A 20,122-nucleotide genomic window follows, 5' to 3' on the forward strand; every position below is an offset into this window, starting at 1 on the left:
TGCTGCCATGTAGCTCTGAGTGTGTGATTAGGAACAGCAGAAACAAGCTTGCCTGCAGAATGTTTCTTCAGCTATTACGGGGTATTTGGTTGACCATTGTCCGTCTTGCGTTGGCCACCCAGCATAATACTCGTTAAGGCATTGGAAAAGTGCATGATGTAGCTTCCAGGCAATCATCTCATGCTTATCTCTCGTTGCGTCATGCGGACCTTCTCCCCTGATGAGCGGGTCAAGTACATGGAGCTTCCTTGACATCATGTCCCACATGATCACTATCCAGTCGTCCTCGAGGGGGACAGGCAGGAAGAACTGAGTCAATAAACAGGTGTTTGAAACCAACATACGTTTAAATGAGATAAGTTTGATAAGGCAATTGTTAAGTCAAGTAGGAAGTCAACAAAAACATGAAAATTAGTACTGCATAATATTATGATTGGGGGAAAGCAGTGTAGACATACCATCTGGCATGATGTAATGTCATATGGGATGTCGTTTCCAACAAGCTGCTTCTGAATTGAGATGTTTGTCAAGTATTCTTGGTCGGCAAGAACGATGGTCTTTAATGGAAAATTGCATGCGAAAAAACATGAATACAGGCAGTGTCAGCATGTTTTTCTGGACAAAAGAAGTAAAATACTAAACTACACAACAAACGTGTGGCTGGCTGTTATACCGCAAATTCAGGTTCGATATTGTGCCTCCAATTCATGTAGGGGCACTCCGAATTGGCTTCCTGATCAGACTGAGAATACCTTCTCATGATTATAGAGGCAAGCTCGTGCTGAAGGGGGCGCGACCCAATTAGCTGATCAAGCATAGCCATCCCAGTAATGTGGATAAGCCTAGGACTGGCGTGTACAATGTAGTGCCTGCTTATGACAAGTATACTTAGATGGGTGAACATATTGGGCTATGAGAATCAGCATTGAATATGTTGGAGAAAAAGTATGGAGAAAGTTTAAAAAGGAAAATGAGCGCAACTCTACAGAAACAAAACAAAAATGAGCCCCACACGGATACAATGACTCACCTCCGCAGATCTTGATGTGACAGCTCCAAGAAATGAGGTGCAATAAGGTCCGTGGTTGGTGGATGTGGGGGATGCGGCGCAACTCCCCTGCACCACGGATCAGTTGCGAACCCGTGCTGGAATATGTATTTCCTCTTCTCAAGGTTCTTGGAACATTGGCCAAATACAGTTATAGGGGTGTTGGCAGGAAGGTCAGCATACATTTCAGCGAGGGACATGAGGCAAGACTTGAAGTGATTGAGGACATTGCAAGATGCCGCTAACGTGGTTTTTTTGCTGCTAGATACGGAGTCCTCCATATTAGCGGATCTCTTGCGCGACGAAACATTTTGTGCTGCGGGCGAAGTAGCTGCCACAATTAATCGGAAAAAATGGAGTGAGTATGGATTGATGTGAGATCAGCAAATACTAGAAAGGCTACAATATAAGGAAGGGACAAACCAACAAGGCAGAATATCAAGTGGAGCCTAACCTTCGGATTCAGATAATTCTAGCCTTTTCCCCTGAATTTTGTGAGCCACCGACGTGGTAAAACGTACCGATTTGGAATTAGCAGTGCCTGATGGTGGAAACAGTAAAAAGCAATTATATTGCATGGCATATCGAGAGATAACACAGGCATAAAATGCATAACATGCATAGGGTTTTATGATGACCTGAGGCAGGGCAACCAGTGAAACCACACACACGACAACATACACAGCGGGTAGACACTGAGTTGATTACTTGGTCTGAAAACTTGTACATATCCAGTTGCAAACCATTTCTTGCTTGTAACAAGGCCTGCTGGATAGAATTGCTGGCTTGTGTCAACTGCATAAGGCCCCTTGCGTACTGCTGTTTTATAATCATTGTGATCTCGTCTGCTACCTGCGAAGCCGACACAGGAGGTGACGATATGGATTACTAGCATGGGCGAGGAAAAATAAGTAGTGTACAAATAACCAAGCCAAAAATGATGAAAAACATACAAGCTGTGGGTACTTCTCACGTAAGTACTTTGCGAAATCCAATGGACCAGGAGCTGCAGCAGATGGCATTGCTCCGTCAGTGTTAACCTGATGACCAGCATCGCAATGTGGTAGGGGAGTTGTGAATTGAAGGTTTCCTATTGCAGGCGTGGCACATCCCCTCGGCAGCCTTCTACTAGTTGTTGACGACGGAACAGATGAGGGAAACTTCTGCCGTATGTAGCAGACCGTCGACGCATCTCTCAGCTGTGTTAGATAAAAGAATGTGGGGGCCGATTAGCATTTTGAACATTACATCAGAACTCATAAAAATATCAGAAAAAGGGTGTTGATCCAGTAAAAACTGTACTACATTTGCATGAGAATATGACGTAGCTCCTTTCACTGGATCGGCAGCCATAATCAACATTTTACGAAATGACTCTGGGTCGAAGTCAGATATCCTTGGGAGCACATTATGAGGCTTGTTTAAAATGCCGAGATCAAGGTTGTCCAACAAGAAAATCTGCATAGCAAAGAACATGTCGTTCAATGGAACATATAACAAAAAGAAAATCTGACATAACTTGCTGTGCATCGTGTGATTCAGAAAAGTTGCGCTTGTATGTTAAATTGTTCACTTGCCTGGAAGAAAAAATGGCAACCGGTTAGATTGGTGGACTGATTGTTGGCCAGCATGTCGCTCTTCAGCTTCTTGACTGCATCCAGAAGTTGTAACAGAACATACTCACACCAATTGAACTGAACTATGGCCTCCGTATTTGCAATCGCCCCCCAGTAGTCGATGGTAGCATAGTTGTGCTTAGTAGTTGGTGCTAGTACATGGCCCATAACAAAGATGACAAATGCAATTTGGAAACAATCCTTCTCCAACTTGCTTGAATTCTCATTGATATCGCGCAACAGAAAATTTTCGGCAGCCCGCAAGCTATGCACGCCGGTTTTATCCATTTGAAAAGTGTTGTCTTTATGAAATGAACAGCTTCAGGATTGATGATTGCATCCCTGCCTTTCACACCGTGGTGACCGCATGGGATCCCAAAAACCTTGTGCACATCCTCGGTGAAAAACCTGAGTACCTTGTTATCCCTAAGTTTAATCTCCCTACGGCTAACGCTGACCTACTCATTATCCAAGCGCTGCACTTCAAACTCAGCTTCTACACGGCTGGGAGCTTCAGCATACCACCAAAACCAATCTGCTCTACTAACCATTTCTTGTAGTCGTCAAACTTCTGAATGACACAAGCTGCATGCTTGATGGAGATGCGTGATGTTGGTGCAGGTGGATCTGCCGACTTAGCACTTGTAGATGAGCCCTCTGGGTGAACAAGAGGGCAAGGCGCAGCTGCCTGAGCAACGTCCTTAACATAACGAGCGTCCGCTGCTCCGCAGCTGCCGGACTGCGAACTACTATCATCCTGCGAGGAACAAAAAAAAGGGGAGACCCGGACAAGATTCAGATCCAGGCATACAATCTATGACGCTAGATAGAGAAGAGCTATAGAAAAAAAGGTAAAATCTACAGCTTACCATGGTGGTATGACCGATGAGGGGCCTGAATCATGCAAGAGCTGAATTTGAGACGGGATCGACCGGTAGAATAGCTGGTACTGCTCTCCGGCGGCGGGTGGGGAAGAAATGGGCAGGATATGAGTGGTGGTGTGGGTGGAACCGTGGGATAGGGATATAATGCGTGATGACGATTCTGCCCTCGCGAATCCAAAAAAATAAAGGAAACGGTGCGGCGAGGGGAGACGCGTGTACTGGGACGTGTGGCATAATGAAACGGTGAACCTCTCCTAGACGTTGATATGTCAAACATGGTTCAGCATTTATACTGGGTGTGGATGGACGTGCACGCTAGAGATTAATGGTTTGTGATGAGAAAACATGGCAGCTTCGTTGAGCTGCTGATTCGCACACATGATGTGTTTCTGAGAGTGTTAGCTCAACTAACCCCGTTGCATAGGGGGAGATGTAAAAATTCATACAATCTGAACCCAGCAAAATAATAAAAAATGGGAGCTTAATGAAGGTCTGATAAAGCATTACATAGTTGGTTGTCGAATAGCACAACAGCTCAAAACCTGGGTCGTCGTCTCAAATAGGCCGAGCGGTAAAGGGAGCCACCATTGGTTACACTAAAATAGTTAGAACTTGCATAACGCTATTAATAAAGGAGTGCCCTAGAATACCTACGGAGATTACTTAGCTAACACAACCATCAACAGCACAACAGTTAGCATGATGTTCACTGCAGCCATAAGAACAGCGACTGCACCTAGGCCTTGTGCTCCATATGCTGCTCCGACTCCGGCGTCAGCTATCATATTGTTGCCCGCTGGGGGAAGCTGCTGCATCGGAGACTGGATCTGAGGCTGCATCTGCGGCTGCAACTGCGCCTGGATCTGGGGTTGGATGGCAGCACGAACCATCTGAGAAGGACCATTTCCCTGCTGGGGCGCGAATCCAAACCCGGGTGGGTGCCATCCGGCCTGGTGCTGCACAGCCAGGATCTGCTCATGAGTCATCCTCATGCTGTACGCACGCTGGAACTCGAAGAAACGGCACTGCCTTGACTGAAAGAACATGGAAGGGATGACAAGTTCGCATGAGAACGTGAAAGGGTCAAAATGCGTGCGAACAGTTGATTCAATAAGGAAAATCTGGCAAAATCGGATCAAAAAGTACTTACATCGTAGCGGATGCACTTGTAGAATCGGTGCCCAACGTTGTTCCCACTCCTTGCGACGGCTGTCACTAACTCGTGGCCGCAGAGTGGACATGCCATCAGGGGTAGCAACCAGTCCGCCGGGACGGGGAGAGATGATGAAGATGAAGCGGACATGTCGCCGGAGACGAGGACGGAGGAGGATATGGGGGAGGAAAAGAGATGTTGGAGGTAGATGGGGGAGTTAATGAGAGCTATGGGCAGATGGTCTAGGTGGGGATGCATTTTATGTTTGCAGACGTGTTGACGCCGTCCATGGGAGGAGTTAGCCCATACGGCTCAGGGTGGCTCAGATAAAGTGGCGAGCCATCAATGGTGTAGCTGTCCCCGGGCGACGTTAGGACCGATAAGAAAACGAGCCATCCAGCCTCTATCTGTCCCGCAAAGCCAGCGAAACGATCCGACGCAATAAATGCTTACCGTCCTCCACTCCAGAGAAAGAGGCATACGACAGAAAATACAGAGATACGCACGAATCCTAATGCAAACTGATCGGTGTGGATTGCGGGATCAGCTGAGCCCGAGCATAGAAGCAGATTTTCGCTTTTTTCGTTTCTTTTGGTGGGGAGACGTGGGCACGCGAGGGGGATGGCCACTTCCTTTTTTGGCACATGGGGGGACCGACGGGGGAAAACTTTCCTAAATTGCCGGCCGCGAGGTCGTTCCGCATAGCGCGCGGGCGCTGCGTAGCAGCGTCCATAAAAAAATCACAAGACTCAAATAAATGCCGAAAAAATCAAATAATACGCAAACATAATGATTAAAAATATAATTAAACATTATAGTCTTCACGCCCTCACAGTGCTTAGAACACAACTAACATAAAAACTAAAACAAAAGACAAGCGCCGCCCGTCAATCCTGTGCCCTGTCGTGCCTGTCGCTGTGCCCATCGATGCCATGCCCATCGCCGTCTCACGCGCCGCCGTTGTCGTCCTTGTCGCCAGTGAGGTCGATGTAGGGCGGTGGCGTCTAGGTGGGATGGTGGTCCCTGGAAGGTGGGACGAGCCTGCACCACCTCCCCCCGTGGCGACGGCTCGCGCTCCGGTGACTGCGGCGGCGTGGGGCACCAAGACCCGGCCCCCATGCCGTCGGCCATGTCCGTGGCCATGCACGACCAGCTGCACCGCTGGCCCACTAGGCGCGGGTGGAACACGGCGACGGGCTGCTCCTCCAGCACCTCCTCCTTGACGTTCGTCATCTCCGGCTCCAGTACGGCCACGTCGCCGCCACAGAGAGGGCCAGCATGGTGTCCAGGCCCTCCCATTTTGGCGCTAATCGTGCATGTTCATGGAGTCTTCCTTGACATGTTGAATGAGCTAGGCCTCCTCCTCTGTCATGCAAGGAGGTGGTGGTGGCGATGTAGAGGGCGAAGGCGACGGCGTCGGGGTGATGCCGCGCACCCGCGTACGCCCGCACACCTGGGGTAGGCTCGGAGCACGCGCTCGGCACTCTGTACGTGGCCGCCGCGGGCCCGATGAGCTACCCGCAAAGTACGATGCGTGCCTGGCGTCGTGCTCATCCCGAAACCAAGTGTCCCACAGTGCGTTGTCGACAACATACCTGGGATTGTAGTACAGGTCGTCGGGCAGGAGGCGGCGGCGGCGGTCGATCTCCTGGCAGCGGACACGGCCGCTCATCGGGATCGGCGGGATCGGCACCCGATCCGCGGACATATGTTAGTTATTGGGCAGGTGAACTCGCTCCAGGGGAGCGGCGTCCTGGTTTCCCAATAACGCCTGCGGCCGGAGGGGCGATGGCGAATGCAAGCGGTGCGGGGGCCCTCCATGGGGGTGGTGCGAGCTCTGAGCTGGCGGCGCGGCAGCGGCCGGAGGACGAACCAGCCTCGTGGTCGTGCGCCCCCTTGCGGTCGGTGCTCCACCACACCATGCCTGCTGGCGGCCGACGAGCTCGAGGAAGGGGAGGGAAGAACTAGGGTTTGGGTGTCGGGTTTCGAGGAGGCAGCAGGACCGGAGTGGGAGCGTGGACTATGACCGGTCGACGGCTTCCCATTAAGAAGGACGACGACCGCTCGCCTGCGCAGATGACAGGTGGGGCCGACCGCGCGTGCACAGTTAATTTGGGTGGTGGGAGGTAGGTGGCCGCCTGGCACGCAGCCCCGGTGCGGACGAGAGATGCGTCCGTTCGCTGTCCGCCTAGACCCAAACCGGGCGCATGTTTGCGCTGCAAATGGGTCGGACCGGACACAAAATGGACAAGATGGGTCCAGGCCGCCGCGCGCTGGGCCGTGGGGTTTGTCCGTTTTGCCCCAAACAGACAGGGCCGGACGGGATGGAGTCGTGCGATGGAGTTGGCTTGAGAGGACGCATGCCTCGCATGAGGGACCCAACATGAGGTGCTCGTGATGGAAATATGCCCTAGAGGCAGTATGTAACACCCCGGTAGTTCAACTATAGTAACCTCACACTAATGGTGCCATGTCATCAAGTTTGACTAAGCCACATTGCCACTTGAGAAAAATCAAATCCAAATTCCTTTTGAAATACAAGCCAAATTCTTATTTTTTTAATCTGTCAAATAAAAATGTTCGATGGGTTGCAAGTATTCGCCAAGTAATTTTCATGAAGAAATTAACTCAAATTGGATTTCTATTTTGGCCATGGCAATATTTTGGTGGACCAACAACATTTAATTTGGTCGTTTAAATTCCAACATATATTGCGAGTGATGTGGAGTCGGGTTGACCTGGAGGGTGCCCGCGAGTTAATTACGAGGCATGGCCGGGCATTCCTAGCCCTTGCCGCAAGTCCTCGAGACGGGGCAACGGGGTCACATCTTTCGTGAGTCTCTGCTTGTTACCGCGCGTTCCTAATCCACTACGATTTGGATATTTGATCCGAGGGGCCTCTGGCCTGATAGCACTAACCATCACGTGGGCATAGTATGGGCGTTCTGCGTCGTATGCATCAGCCGAAGCTTAATAGACGTCAGCGACTGAGCGGCGCGCGCCGGGTTGGACTGCGTAAGCTCCTGCCTTGTTTAAGGAGGTAGCTAGGTCTGCTCACCGGCCGCGTACGCAACGTGCAGGAGTTCCTGAGGAGATGGCCCATGACCCCTGGGGGCATAGGTTTAGTCCGGCGTGTTGACCTCTCTATTAAGCCTAGGTCGGGTTGCGGCGTATTGGTTGGCCGAGGCGGGCATGATCTAGGAAAGTGTGTCCGGCCGGAGTTAATCGAGCGTGGTGGGTAAGTTGGTGCACCCCTGCAGGGAAGAAAACATCTATCGATAGCCTGTCCTACGGTAATGGACACTTGGATTTGTATCCTGATCGATACAACTAGAACTGAATACTTGTGATGAGAAATGGATTGTGATGAGAACTGGATAGTATGGCTCTGGGATTGCTTTCTCGCAGGGAGTCGAGAAAGGATCTCTGGCCGAGGTTGATAACACTACTACTACTTTACTTTATGCTACTCTACCCCTCCTGTTGCTGCAAGATGGTGGTTTCCAGAAGATGCTAGTCTTCGATAGGCTAGGATTTCCCCTTCTCTTCTAGCATTCTGCAGTTCAGTCCACATATACTCCCTTTTTCATTGACACCGATGCATATGTAGTGTAGATCCTTGCTTGCGAGTACTTTGGATGAGTACTCACGGTTTCTTTGCTCCCCCTTTTCCCCCTTTCTTCTTCTTTCCGGTTGATGCAACCAGATGCGGAGCCCAGGAGCCAGATGCCACCGCCGATGCCTGCTACTACGTGGAGACCGCTGACGACCAGGAGTAGTTAGGAGGCTCCCAGGCAGGAGGCCTTGCCTTTTCGATCGTTGCTACTTTTGTGCTAGCCTTCTTAAGGCAAACTTATCTAACTTATGTCTGTACTCAGATATTGTTGCTTCCGCTGACTCTTGTGTATTCGAGCTTATGTATTCGAGCCCTTGAGGCCCCTGGCTTGTATATAAGGCTTGTATTATTTTAATTTGTGTCTAGAGTTGTGTTGTGATATCTTCCTGTGAGTCCTTGATCTTGATCGTACACATTTGCATGTATGATTAGTGTACGATTGAATCGAGGGCGTCACACAGCAATAAAGGTGATTTGGGTGGAAGCTGTCGCGCCGGCGGTCGGGGCATGTGGGATGTAGAAGGAGGAGGGGTGGGGGTCGGGTGTGGATTGCCTGCCTGGATCGACGCAGTCGAGCAGCGTGAAGGAGGGTTGCGATACGTCTCCAACATATCTATAATTTTTTATTTTTCCATGCTATTATATTATCTGTTTTGGATGTTTTATATGCATTAATATGCTATTTTATATTATTTTTGGGACTAACCTATTAACCTAAAGCCCAATGCCAGTTTGGGAAAAATCAACGCAAGCTCAAGAAGTAGCAGGAAGAATTTTTGGCGCTGTTGCCGGGGAGCTTCTACATCAAGCCTACCAAGTACCTATCATAAAGTCTCATCTCTTGCATTTAAATTATTTGCCATTTGCATCTCGTTTTCCTCTCCCCTACTACTTCTTGAGCTTCCATATCATGGTTCGGGAGTTCTTTGTGTTGGGGACCGTAGTAATTTCAAAAAATTTCCTACGCACACGCAAGATCGTGGTGATGCATAGCAACGAGAGGGGAGAGTGTTGTCCACGTACCCTTGTAGGCCGAAAGCGGAAGCGTTAGAAGAACGCGGTTAATGTAGTCGTACGTCTTCACGATCCGACCGATCAAGTACCGAACGCACGACACCTCCGAGTTCAGCACACGTTCAACTCGATGACATCCCTCGAACTCCGATCCAGCCGAGCTTTGAGGGAGAGTTCCGTTAGCACGACGGTGTGGTGACTATGATGATGTTCTATCAATGCAGGGCTTCGCCTAAGCACCGCTACGATATTATCGATGTGGATTATGGTGGAGGGGGGCACCGCACACGGCTAAGAGATCCAAGAGATCAATTGTTGTGTCTCCAAGGGGTGCCTCCCTCCCCGTATATAAAGGAGTGGAGGAGGGGGAGGGGGCCGGCCACCCTAGGGGCGCCCCATGAGGAGTCCTACTCCCACCGGGAGTAGGACTCCCCCTTCCATGTGGGAGTAGGAGAGGAGAGGGAAGGAGAGAGAGGGGGAAAGGAAAGGGGGGCGCCGCCCCCCTCCTTGTCCAATTCGGACTGAGGGGGAAGGGGGCGCGCGGCTGCCCTTGGCCGCCCCTCCTCTTCTCCACTAGGGCCCAATAGGCCCATTAGTCTCCCTGGGGGGTTCCGGTAACCCCCCGGTACTCCGGTATATGCCCAAAACTCCCCGAAACCATTCCGGTGTCCGAACATAGTCGTCAGATATATTGATCTTTACGTCTCGACCATTTCGAGACTCCTCTTCATGTCCGTGATCACATCCGGGACTCTGAACTACCTTCGGTACATCAAAACACATAAACTCATAATATAACCGTCATCGAACTTTAAGCGTGCGGACCCTACGGGTTCGAGAACTATGTAGACATGACCGAGACACGTCTCTGGTCAATAAGCAATAGCGGAACCTGAATGCTCATATTGGCTCCCACATATTCTACGAAGATCTTTATCGGTCAAACCGCATAACAACATACGTTGTTCCCTTTGTCATCGGTATGTTACTTTCCCGAGATTCGATCGTCGGTATCTCAATACCTAGTTCAATCTCGTTACCGGCAAGTCTCTTTACTTGTTCCGTAATACATCATCCCGCAACTAACTCATTAGTTGCAATGCTTGCAAGGCTTATAGTGATGTGCATTACTGAGTGGGCCCAGAGATACCTCTCCGACAATCGGAGTGACAAATCCTAATCTCAAAATACGCCAACCCAACAAGTACCTTCGGAGACACCTATATAGCACTTTTATAATCACCCAGTTATGTTGTGACGTTTGGTAGCACACAAAGTGTTCCTCCGGTAAACGGGAGTTGCATAATATCATAGTCATAGGAACATGTATAAGTCATGAAGAAAGCAATAGCAACATACTAAATGATCAAGTGCTAAGCTAACGGAATGGTTCAAGTCAATCACATTATTCTCCTAATGATGTGATCCCGTTAATCAAATGACAACTCTTTGTCTATGGCTAGGAAACATAACCATCTTTGATCAACGAGCTAGTCAAGTAGAGGCATACTTGTGACACTCTGTTTGTCTATGTATTCACACATGTATCATGTTTCCGGTTAATACAATTCTAGCATGAATAATAAACATTTACCATGATATAAGGAAATAAATAATAACTTTATTATTGCCTCTAGGGCATTTTTCCTTCAGTCTCCCACTTGCACTAGAGTCAATAATCTAGTTCACATCGCCATGTGATTTAACATCAATAGTTCACATCTTTATGTGGTTAACACCCATAGTTCACATCGATATGTGATCAACACCCAAAGGGTTTACTAGAGTCAGTAATCTAGTTCACATCGCTATGTGATTAACACCCAAAGAGTACTAAGGTGTGATCATGTTTTGCTTGTGAGATAATTTTAGTCAACGGGTCTGTCACATTCAGATCCATAATTATTTTGCAAATTTCTATGTCTACAATGCTCTGCACTACTCTAGCTAATAGCTCCCACTTTCAATATGTATCTAGATCGAGACTTAGAGTCATCCAGTTCGGTGTCAAAGCTTGCATCGACATAACTCTTTACGACAAACTCTTTATCACCTCCATAACCGAGAAATATTTCCTTATTCCACTAAGGATAATTTTTGACCGCTGTCCAGTGATCTACTCCTAGATCACTATTGTACCCTCTTGCCAAACTCTTAGTGAGGTACACAATAGGTCTGGTACACAACATAGCATACTTTATAGAACCTATGACTGAGGCATAGGGAATGACTTTCCATTCTCTTTCTATTTTCTTCCGTGGTCGGGTTTCGAGTCTTTACTCAACTTCACACCTTGCAACATAGGCAAGAGCTCCTTCTTTGACTTTTCCATTTTGAACTACTTCAAAAATCTTGTCAAGGTATGTACTCATTGAAAAATATATCAAGCGTCTTGATCTATCTCTATAGATCTTGATGCTTAATATGTAAGTAGTTTCACCGAGGTCTTTCTTTGAAAAACTCCTTTCAAACACTCCTTTATGCTTTCCAGAAAATTCTACATTATTTCCGATTCAACAATATGTCGTTCACATATATTTATCAGAAATGCTGTAGTGCTCCCACTCACTTTCTTGTAAATACAGGCTTCACCGCAAGTCTGTATAAAACTATATGCTTTGATCAACTCATCAAAGTGTATATTCCAACTCCGAGATGCTTGCACCAGTCCATAGATGGATCGCTGGAGCTTTCATATTTTATTAGCACCTTTAGGATTGACAAAACCTTCTGGTTGCATCATATACAACTCTTCTTTAATAAATCCATTAAGGAATGCAGTTTTGTTTATCCATTTGCCAGATTTCATAAAATGCGGCAATTGCTAACATGATTCGGACAGACTTTAAGCATCGCTACGAGTGAGAAAATCTCATCGTAGTCAACACCTTGAACTTTGTCAAAAACCCTTTTCGACAAGTCTAGCTTTGTAGATAGTAACACTACTATCAACGTCCGTCTTCCTCTTGAAGATCCATTTATTTTCTATGGCTTGCCGATCATCGGACAAGTCAACCAAAGTCCACACTTTGTTTTCATACATGGATCCCATCTCAGATTTCTGGGCCTCAAGCCATTTTGCAGAATCTGGGCTCATCATCGCTTCCTCATAGTTTGTAGGTTTGTCATGGTCAAGTAACATGACCTCCAGAACAGGATTACCGTACCACTCTGGTGCGGATCTCACTCTGGTTGACCTACGAGGTTCAGTAGTAACTTGATCTAAAGTTTCATGATCAATATCATTAGCTTCCTCACTAATTGGTGTAGGTGTCACACGAACCGGTTTCTGTGATGAACTACTTTCCAATAAGGGAGCATGTACAATTACCTCATCAAGTTCTACTTTCCTCCCACTCACTTCTTTCGAGAGAAACTCCTTCTCTAGAAAGGATCCATTCTTAGCAACGAATGTCTTGCCTTCGGATCTGTGATAGAAGGTGTACCCAACAGTTTCCTTTGGGTATCTTATGAAGACACATTTCTCCGATTTGGGTTCGAGTTTATCAGGTTGAAGCTTTTTCACATAAGCATCGCAGTCCCAAACTTTAAGAAACGACAACTTTGGTTTCTTGCCAAACCACAGTTCATACGGTGTCGTCTCAACAGATTTAGATGGTGCCCTTTTAACGTGAATGCAACTGTCTCTAATGCATAACCCCAAAACTAGTGGTAAATCGGTAAGAAACATCATAGATTGCACTATATCAAATAAAGTACGGTTATGACGTTCGGACACACCATTATGCTGTGGTGTTCCAGGTGGCATGAGTTTGTGAAACTATTCCACATTGTTTTAATTGAAGGCCAAACTCGTAACTCAAATATTTGCCTCTACGATCAGATTGTAGAAACTTTATTTTCTTGTTACGATGATTCTCTACTTCACTCTGAAATTCTTTGAACTTTTCAAATGTTTCAGACTTAAGTTTCATCAAGTAGATATACCCATATCTGCTTCAAATCATCTGTGAAGGTCAGAAAACAATGATACCCGCCGTGAGCCTCAACACTCATTGGACCGCATACATCGGTATGTATTATTTCCAACAAGTTAGTGGCTCGCTCCATTGTTCCGGAGAACGGAGTCTTAGTCATCTTGCCCATGAGGCATGGTTCGCAAGCATCAAGTGATTCCAAAAGCCCATCATCATGGAGTTTCTTCATGCGCTTTACACCAATATGACCTAAACGGCAGTGCCACAAATAAGTTGCACTATCATTATTAACTTTGCATCTTTTGGCTTCAATATTATGAATATGTGTATCACTACGATCGAGATCCAACAAACCATTTTCGTTGGTGTGTATGACCATAGAAGGTTTTTATTCATGTAAACAGAACAACAATTGTTCTCTAACTTAAATGAATAACTGTATTGCAATAAACATGATCAAATCATATTCATGCTCAACGCAAACACCTAATAACACTTATTTAGGTTCAATACTAATCCCAAAAGTATAGGGAGTCTGCGATGATGATCATATCAATCTTGGAAGCACTTCCAACACACATCGTCACTTCACCCTTAACTAGTCTCTGTTTATTCTGCAACTCCCGTTTCGAGTTACTAATCTTACCAACTGAACTAGTATCAAATACTGAGGGGTTGCTATAAACACTAGTAAAGTACACATCAATAACATGTATATCAAATATACCTTTGTTCACTTTGCCATCCTTCTTATCCGCCAAATACTTGGGGCAGTTCCGCTTCCAGTGACTAGTTCCTTTGCAGTAGAAGCACTCAGTCTCAGGCTTAGGTCCAGACTTGGGCTTCTCCACTTGAGCAGCAACTCGCTTGCCGTTCTTCTTGAAGTTCCCCTTATTCCCTTTGCCCTTTTCTTGAAACTAGTGGTCTTGTCAACCATCAACCCTTGATGTTTTTCTTGATTTCTACCTTCGTCGATTTCAGCATCACGAAGAGCTTGGGAATCATTTCCGTTATCCCTTGCATATTATAGTTCATCACAAAGTTCTAGTAACTTGGTTATAGTGACTAGAGAACTCTGTCAATCACTATCTTATCTGGAAGATTAACTCCCAGTTGATTCAAGTGATTGTAGTACTCAGACAATCTGAGCACATGCTTACTGGTTGAGCTATTCTCCTCCATCTTGTAGGCAAAGTAATGTCAGAGGTCTCATACCTCTCAACACGGGCATGAGTATGAAATACCAATTTCAACTCTTGGAACATCTTATATGCTCCGTGGCGTTCAAAACATTTTGAAGTCCCGGTTCTAAGCCGTAAAGCATGGTGCACTAAACTATCAAGTAGTTATCATACCGAGCTTTTGTCAAAACGTTCAAAACGTCTACATCTGCTCCTGCAATAGTTCTGTCACCTAGCGGTGCATCAAGGACATAATTCTTCTATGCAGCAATGAGGATAAACCTCAGATCACGGACCAAGTCTGCATCATTGCTACTATCATCTTTCAACATATTTTTTCTCTAGGAACATACCAAAATAATAATAAACGGGGAGCAACATCGCGAGCTATTGATCTACAACATAGTTATGCAAATACTATCAGGACTAAGTTCATGATAAATTTAAGTTCAATTAATCATATTACTTAAGAACTCCCACTTAGATAGACATCCCTCTAATCATCTAAGTGATCACGTGATCCAAATCAACTAAACCATGTCCGATCATCACGTGAGATGGAGTAGTTTTCAATGGTGAACATCACTATGTTGATCATATCTACTATATGATTCACGCTTGACCTTTCGGTCTCAGTGTTCCGAGGCCATATCTGCATATGCTAGGCTCGTCAAGTTTAACCCGAGTATTCCGCGTGTGCAAAACTGGCTTGCACCCGTTGTAGATGAACGTAGAGCTTATCACACCCGATCATCACGTGGTGTCTCGGCACGACGAACTTTGGCAACGGTGCATACTCAGGGAGAACACTTTTCTCTTGAAATTTAGTGAGAGATCATCTTATAATGCTACGGTCAATCAAAGCAAAATAAGATGCATAAAGGATAAACATCACATGCAATCAATATAAGTGATATGATATGGCCATCATCATCGTGTGCTTGTGATCTCCATCTCCGAAGCACTGTCATGATCACCATCGTCACCGGTGCGACACCTTGATCTCCATCGTAGCATTGTTGTCGTCTCACCAATTATTGCTTCTACGACTATCGCTACCGCTTAGTGATAAAGTAAAGCATTACAGGGCGATTGCATACAATAAAGCGACAACCATATGGCTCCTGCCAGTTGCCGATAACTCGGTTACAAAACATGATCATCTCATACAATAAAATATAGCATCATGCCTTGACCATATCACATCACAACATGCCCCTGCAAAAACAAGTTAGACGTCCTCTACTTTGTTGTTGCAAGTTTTACGTGGCTGCTACGGACTGAGCAAGAACCGTTCTTACCTACGCATCAAAACCACAACGATAGTTCGTCAATTAGTGCTATTTTAACCTTCTCAAGGACCGGGCGTAGCCACACTCGGTTCAACTAAAGTTGGAGAAACTGACACCCGCCAGCCACTTGTGTGCAAAGCACATCGGTAGAACCAGTCTCGCGTAAGCGTACGCGTAATGTCGGCCCGGGCCGCTTCATCCAACAATACCGCCGAACCAAAGTATGACATGCTGGTAAGCAGTATGACTTGTATCGCCCACTACTCACTTGTGTTCTACTCGTGCATATAACATCTACGCATAAAACCTGGCTCAGATGCCATTGTTGGGGAACGTAGTAAGTTCAAAAATTTTCCTACGCACACGCAAGATCATGGTGATGCATAGCACCAAGAGGGAAGAGTGTTGTCCACATACCCTCGTAGACCGAAAGTGGAAGCGTTAGCACAACGCGGTTGATGTAGTCGCACGTCTTCACGATCCGACCGATCAAGTACCGAATGCACGACACCTCCGAGTTCAGCACAGGTTCATCTCGATGACGTCCCTCGAACTCCGATCCAGCCGAGCTTTGAGGGAGAGTTCCGTCAGCATGACGGTGTGGTGACGATGATGATGTTCTATCGACGCAGGGCTTCGCCTAAGCACCGCTACGATATTATCGAGGTGGATTATGGTGGAGGGGGGCACCGCACACGGCTAAGAGATCCAAGAGATCAATTATTGTGTCTCCAAGGGGTGCCTCCCTCCCCGTATATAAAGGAGTGGAGGAGGGGGAGGGGGCCGGCCACCCTAGGCGCGCCCCATGAGGAGTCCTACTCCCACCGGGAGTAGGACTCCCCCTTCCATGTGGGAGTAGGAGAGGAGAGGGAAGGAGAGAGGGGGGGAAAGGATAGGGGGGCGCCACCCCCTTCCTTGTCCAATTCGGACTGGGGGGAAGGGGGCGCGCGGCTGCCCTTGGCCGCCCCGCCTCTTCTCCACTAGGGCCCAATAGGCCCATTAGTCTCCCCAGGGGGTTCCGGTAACCCCCCGGTACTCCGGTATATGCCCGAAACTCCCCGAAACCATTCCGGTGTCCGAACATAGTCGTCCAATATATCGATCTTTACGTCTCGACCATTTTGAGACTCCTCGTCATGTCCGTGGTCACATCCGGGACTCCGAACTACCTTCGGTACATCAAAACACATAAACTCATAATATAACCGTCATCGAACTTTAAGCGTGCGGACCCTACGGGTTCGAGAACTATGTAGATATGACCGAGACACGTCTCCGGTCAATAACCAATAGCGGAACCTGAATGCTCATATTGGCTCCCACATATTCTACGAAGATCTTTATCGGTCAAACCGCATAACAACATACGTTGTTCCCTTTGTCATCGGTATGTTACTTTCCCGAGATTCGATCGTCGGTATCTCAATACCTAGTTCAATCTCGTTACCGGCAAGTCTCTTTACTTGTTCCGTAATACATCATCCCGCAACTAACTCATTAGTTGCAATGCTTGCAAGGCTTATAGTGATGTGCATTACTGAGTGGGCCCAGAGATACCTCTCCGACAATCGGAGTGACAAATTCTAATCTCGAAATACGCCAACCCAACAAGTACCTTCGGAGACACGTGTAGAGCACCTTTATAATCACCCAGTTACGTTGTGACGTTTGGTAGCACACAAAGTGTTCCTCTGGTAAACGGGAGTTGCATAATCTCATAGTCATAGGAACATGTATAAGTCATGAAGAAAGCAATAGAAACATACTAAACGATCAAGTGCTAAGCTAACGGAATGGGTCAAGTCAATCACATTATTCTCCTAATGATGTGATCCCGTTAATCAAATGACAACTCTTTCTCTATGGCTAGGAAACATAACCATTTTTGATCAATGAGCTAGTCAAGTAGAGGCATACTAGTGACACTCTGTTTGTCTATGTATTCACACATGTATCATGTTTCCGGTTAATACAATTCTAGCATGAATAATAAACATTTATCATGATGTAAGGAAATAAATAACAACTTTATTATTGCCTCTAGGGCATTTTTCCTTCAGACCTCGTCTTGGCTTGCCTCTGTAGGGACACGGAGACATTGGCACAGAGGATGGCGAAGAGGGCCAAGACCTCGACGGGTGATGAGCCCCCGGCAAGCACCTCAAGCGCGCCGGAGGTGATCACGATCAGCCTGGGCCCTAGTCCATGACGCAGCCCCCGACTCAGCCCCTAGCGTGAGTTTATTACCCACTTTCCGCTGGCGAGCACTGGGGTGTGTCTCTTCACCGTTAACCTTGCCGGGGTTGCAGGGGAAGAGCGGCAATGGGAGGGGTCGTCAAGGGCCGCCCCCAACACGCCTCCTCCATCAACCACCACACCACCCAGGGAAGGGTCCCCGGCAAGGGCTTCTACCGGCGAGCCCACGCCGCCAAGGGAGAGATCCCCGGCAAGGCCCTCCCCCGACGAGCCCACGCGTGCGGAGGGAGAGCCGGCAAGCACAGGTGCCGGCGGCCCCATCCCGGCAACAAGCATTGGCGGGGAGGGAACCACTCCTCCCCAACTCGTCGTAGGTAAGCCGCCCTGCTCCTAATCTTGACCAGTTCCCCAGTGTAATTTCTTTTTGCTTCGAACTCCGATCCTGGTTTCATCCTTTTCTCCTCCTTGGTTTTCAGACCTCTCCTCGGTGGGTCAGATGGATGTCGATGGCACCATCGAGGAGATCGCCAAGGATGCCGCCGCCGAGGCCGACAAGGTTGCCGCTGACGAGGCCGCCAAGGGTGCACATGAAGAGGCCGCCAAGGGATCTGCCGGGGAGGCCAGCGAGGGGACCGGTGACCGTACTGATGGCATCCCTGCATCAGGAGTGCCTGGCACTACATCGGTCCCAGAGCCCTCGGCTACCGGGGCGACGGTGGCCGACGACCAACCGACCACCTCCAAAGCCCCCAACTCGAGAAGATACCTGAAGATCGGCGAGGATCTGTTTGTCACCATCCCAGGGATGGCAAGCACCGGAGCGCCTCCTGAGGGGGAGGTTTTTGATGAAGAGGTCATCTTTGCCGCCAGGCTCCAGGTTGTTGACAAGCCAGGTGCCAGCAGCGGTAGTTCCAAGGAGGACCAGCTCCTCCAAGCCCTGAGCAGCAACTTCCTGAAGCATCAGGCGCTTTACCGTGCCCGCAAGGAGAAGCTGGACTCCAGGACGACAGTCATTGATGCGGCAGAGGTGGGCTTCCAAGAGCGCGTCGAGGAGATGCAGGCCTGGTTTATGGAGGCCCGACAAGATTTGAAGACCAGCCAGGAGCAGTTGAGTCATCGCTGGAATGAGCTCCTCCTGAAGCAATCAGACATTGAGAAGGCCCAGGAGGAAGCCGCTGCACGAACCGCCAAGGAGGATGGTGAGCTAAGGGAGCACCGCATCTCGCTCAACGCCCAAGAAGAAGACCTTGCCGCTCATGAGGAGGTGCTTGCCGCCAAGCTCTACAGCAAGGATGAAGAGATCGAGAAGCTCGTCGCGCAGTGGACCCAGGAACTGGAGCAGAAACACAAAGATGCACTCGCCGCTCTGGTCCTGGATCATGCCGGCAAGCTGAAGGAGGCCGTCGATGCTGCTGAAGCCGCAAAGGCCACCAAGAACGAGCTAGCCGGCAAGGTGGAGGAGCTGGGGGCAGAGCTGGAGAAGCATAGCAAGGAGGTCGCGAAGCTCAAGAGCGACAGGGACAAGACTATCGACACCTTGGCGGGCTTGCAGGTCACCATATCTGATAAGAACAAGCTGCTCTTAGAGGCCAACGACTCCATTGCTGATCTGAAGCTGAAGCTAACCACCGTGGAGGAGACCCTCGCGAGTAGCAGGGCCCGTGAGAAGACCCTGACCAAGAAACTCAAGGATGAGAAGCTACTACTCGAGAGTGCTGCCGCCGAGCACAACGACTTTGTGAGCGGCATGAAGATCTGGACTGCGCACCTCGTCGACGTCTCGGATAGGCTCACCACGCGGCTATCCACCATGGGCCTGTCGAGCATCAGGTTCTCTCACGACGACAGGATAACTGAGAGTGCCAGGGTGACCATGTTCTTCGAGGTCATCCTCGACGCCATGAAGCTACTCCACGACCGTCGAGCGAACCACCTGGCCAACGAGTGCCGGAAGCTTTGCAGGGGCGCCCTCCTCAAGGTGCTCACCAAGGTGGCGTACAGGAACCCCGGCCTCGACCTCAGCCAAGACAGCTTGCCGGCAGATGCGGACCGCAAGGCACTTGAAGAGCTTGTCGCGCCCATCATCAACCTGGTTGACCACGCCACGAGGGTGGAAGGCCAGCGCCGGGACTAGGCGCTCCGCTTCCCCTTGCCGCCATGGATCCGTACCCAAAACAATTCTGC

At 48.4% G+C, this 20,122-nt stretch overlaps 1 protein-coding gene across 1 annotated transcript; it reads right to left on the minus strand.

The window, feature by feature from the left end:
• Positions 1–27: 27 nt before the first annotated feature.
• On the minus strand, positions 28–2,524 carry LOC123157962 (uncharacterized). The gene is made up of 8 exons (XM_044576130.1): positions 2,354–2,524; positions 2,002–2,247; positions 1,687–1,900; positions 1,503–1,589; positions 1,031–1,379; positions 674–869; positions 459–557; positions 28–309 (listed from the first exon to the last, which is right to left on the minus strand). The coding sequence occupies exons 1-8, from the start codon at positions 2,522–2,524 to the stop codon at positions 28–30; spliced, it is 1,644 nt and encodes a 547-aa protein (XP_044432065.1).
• Between the last annotated feature and the right edge of the window lie 17,598 nt (positions 2,525–20,122).

Source organism: Triticum aestivum, chromosome 1D, assembly GCF_018294505.1.
Source record: "Triticum aestivum cultivar Chinese Spring chromosome 1D, IWGSC CS RefSeq v2.1, whole genome shotgun sequence".
In the NCBI taxonomy this organism is placed as follows: domain Eukaryota; kingdom Viridiplantae; phylum Streptophyta; class Magnoliopsida; order Poales; family Poaceae; genus Triticum; species Triticum aestivum.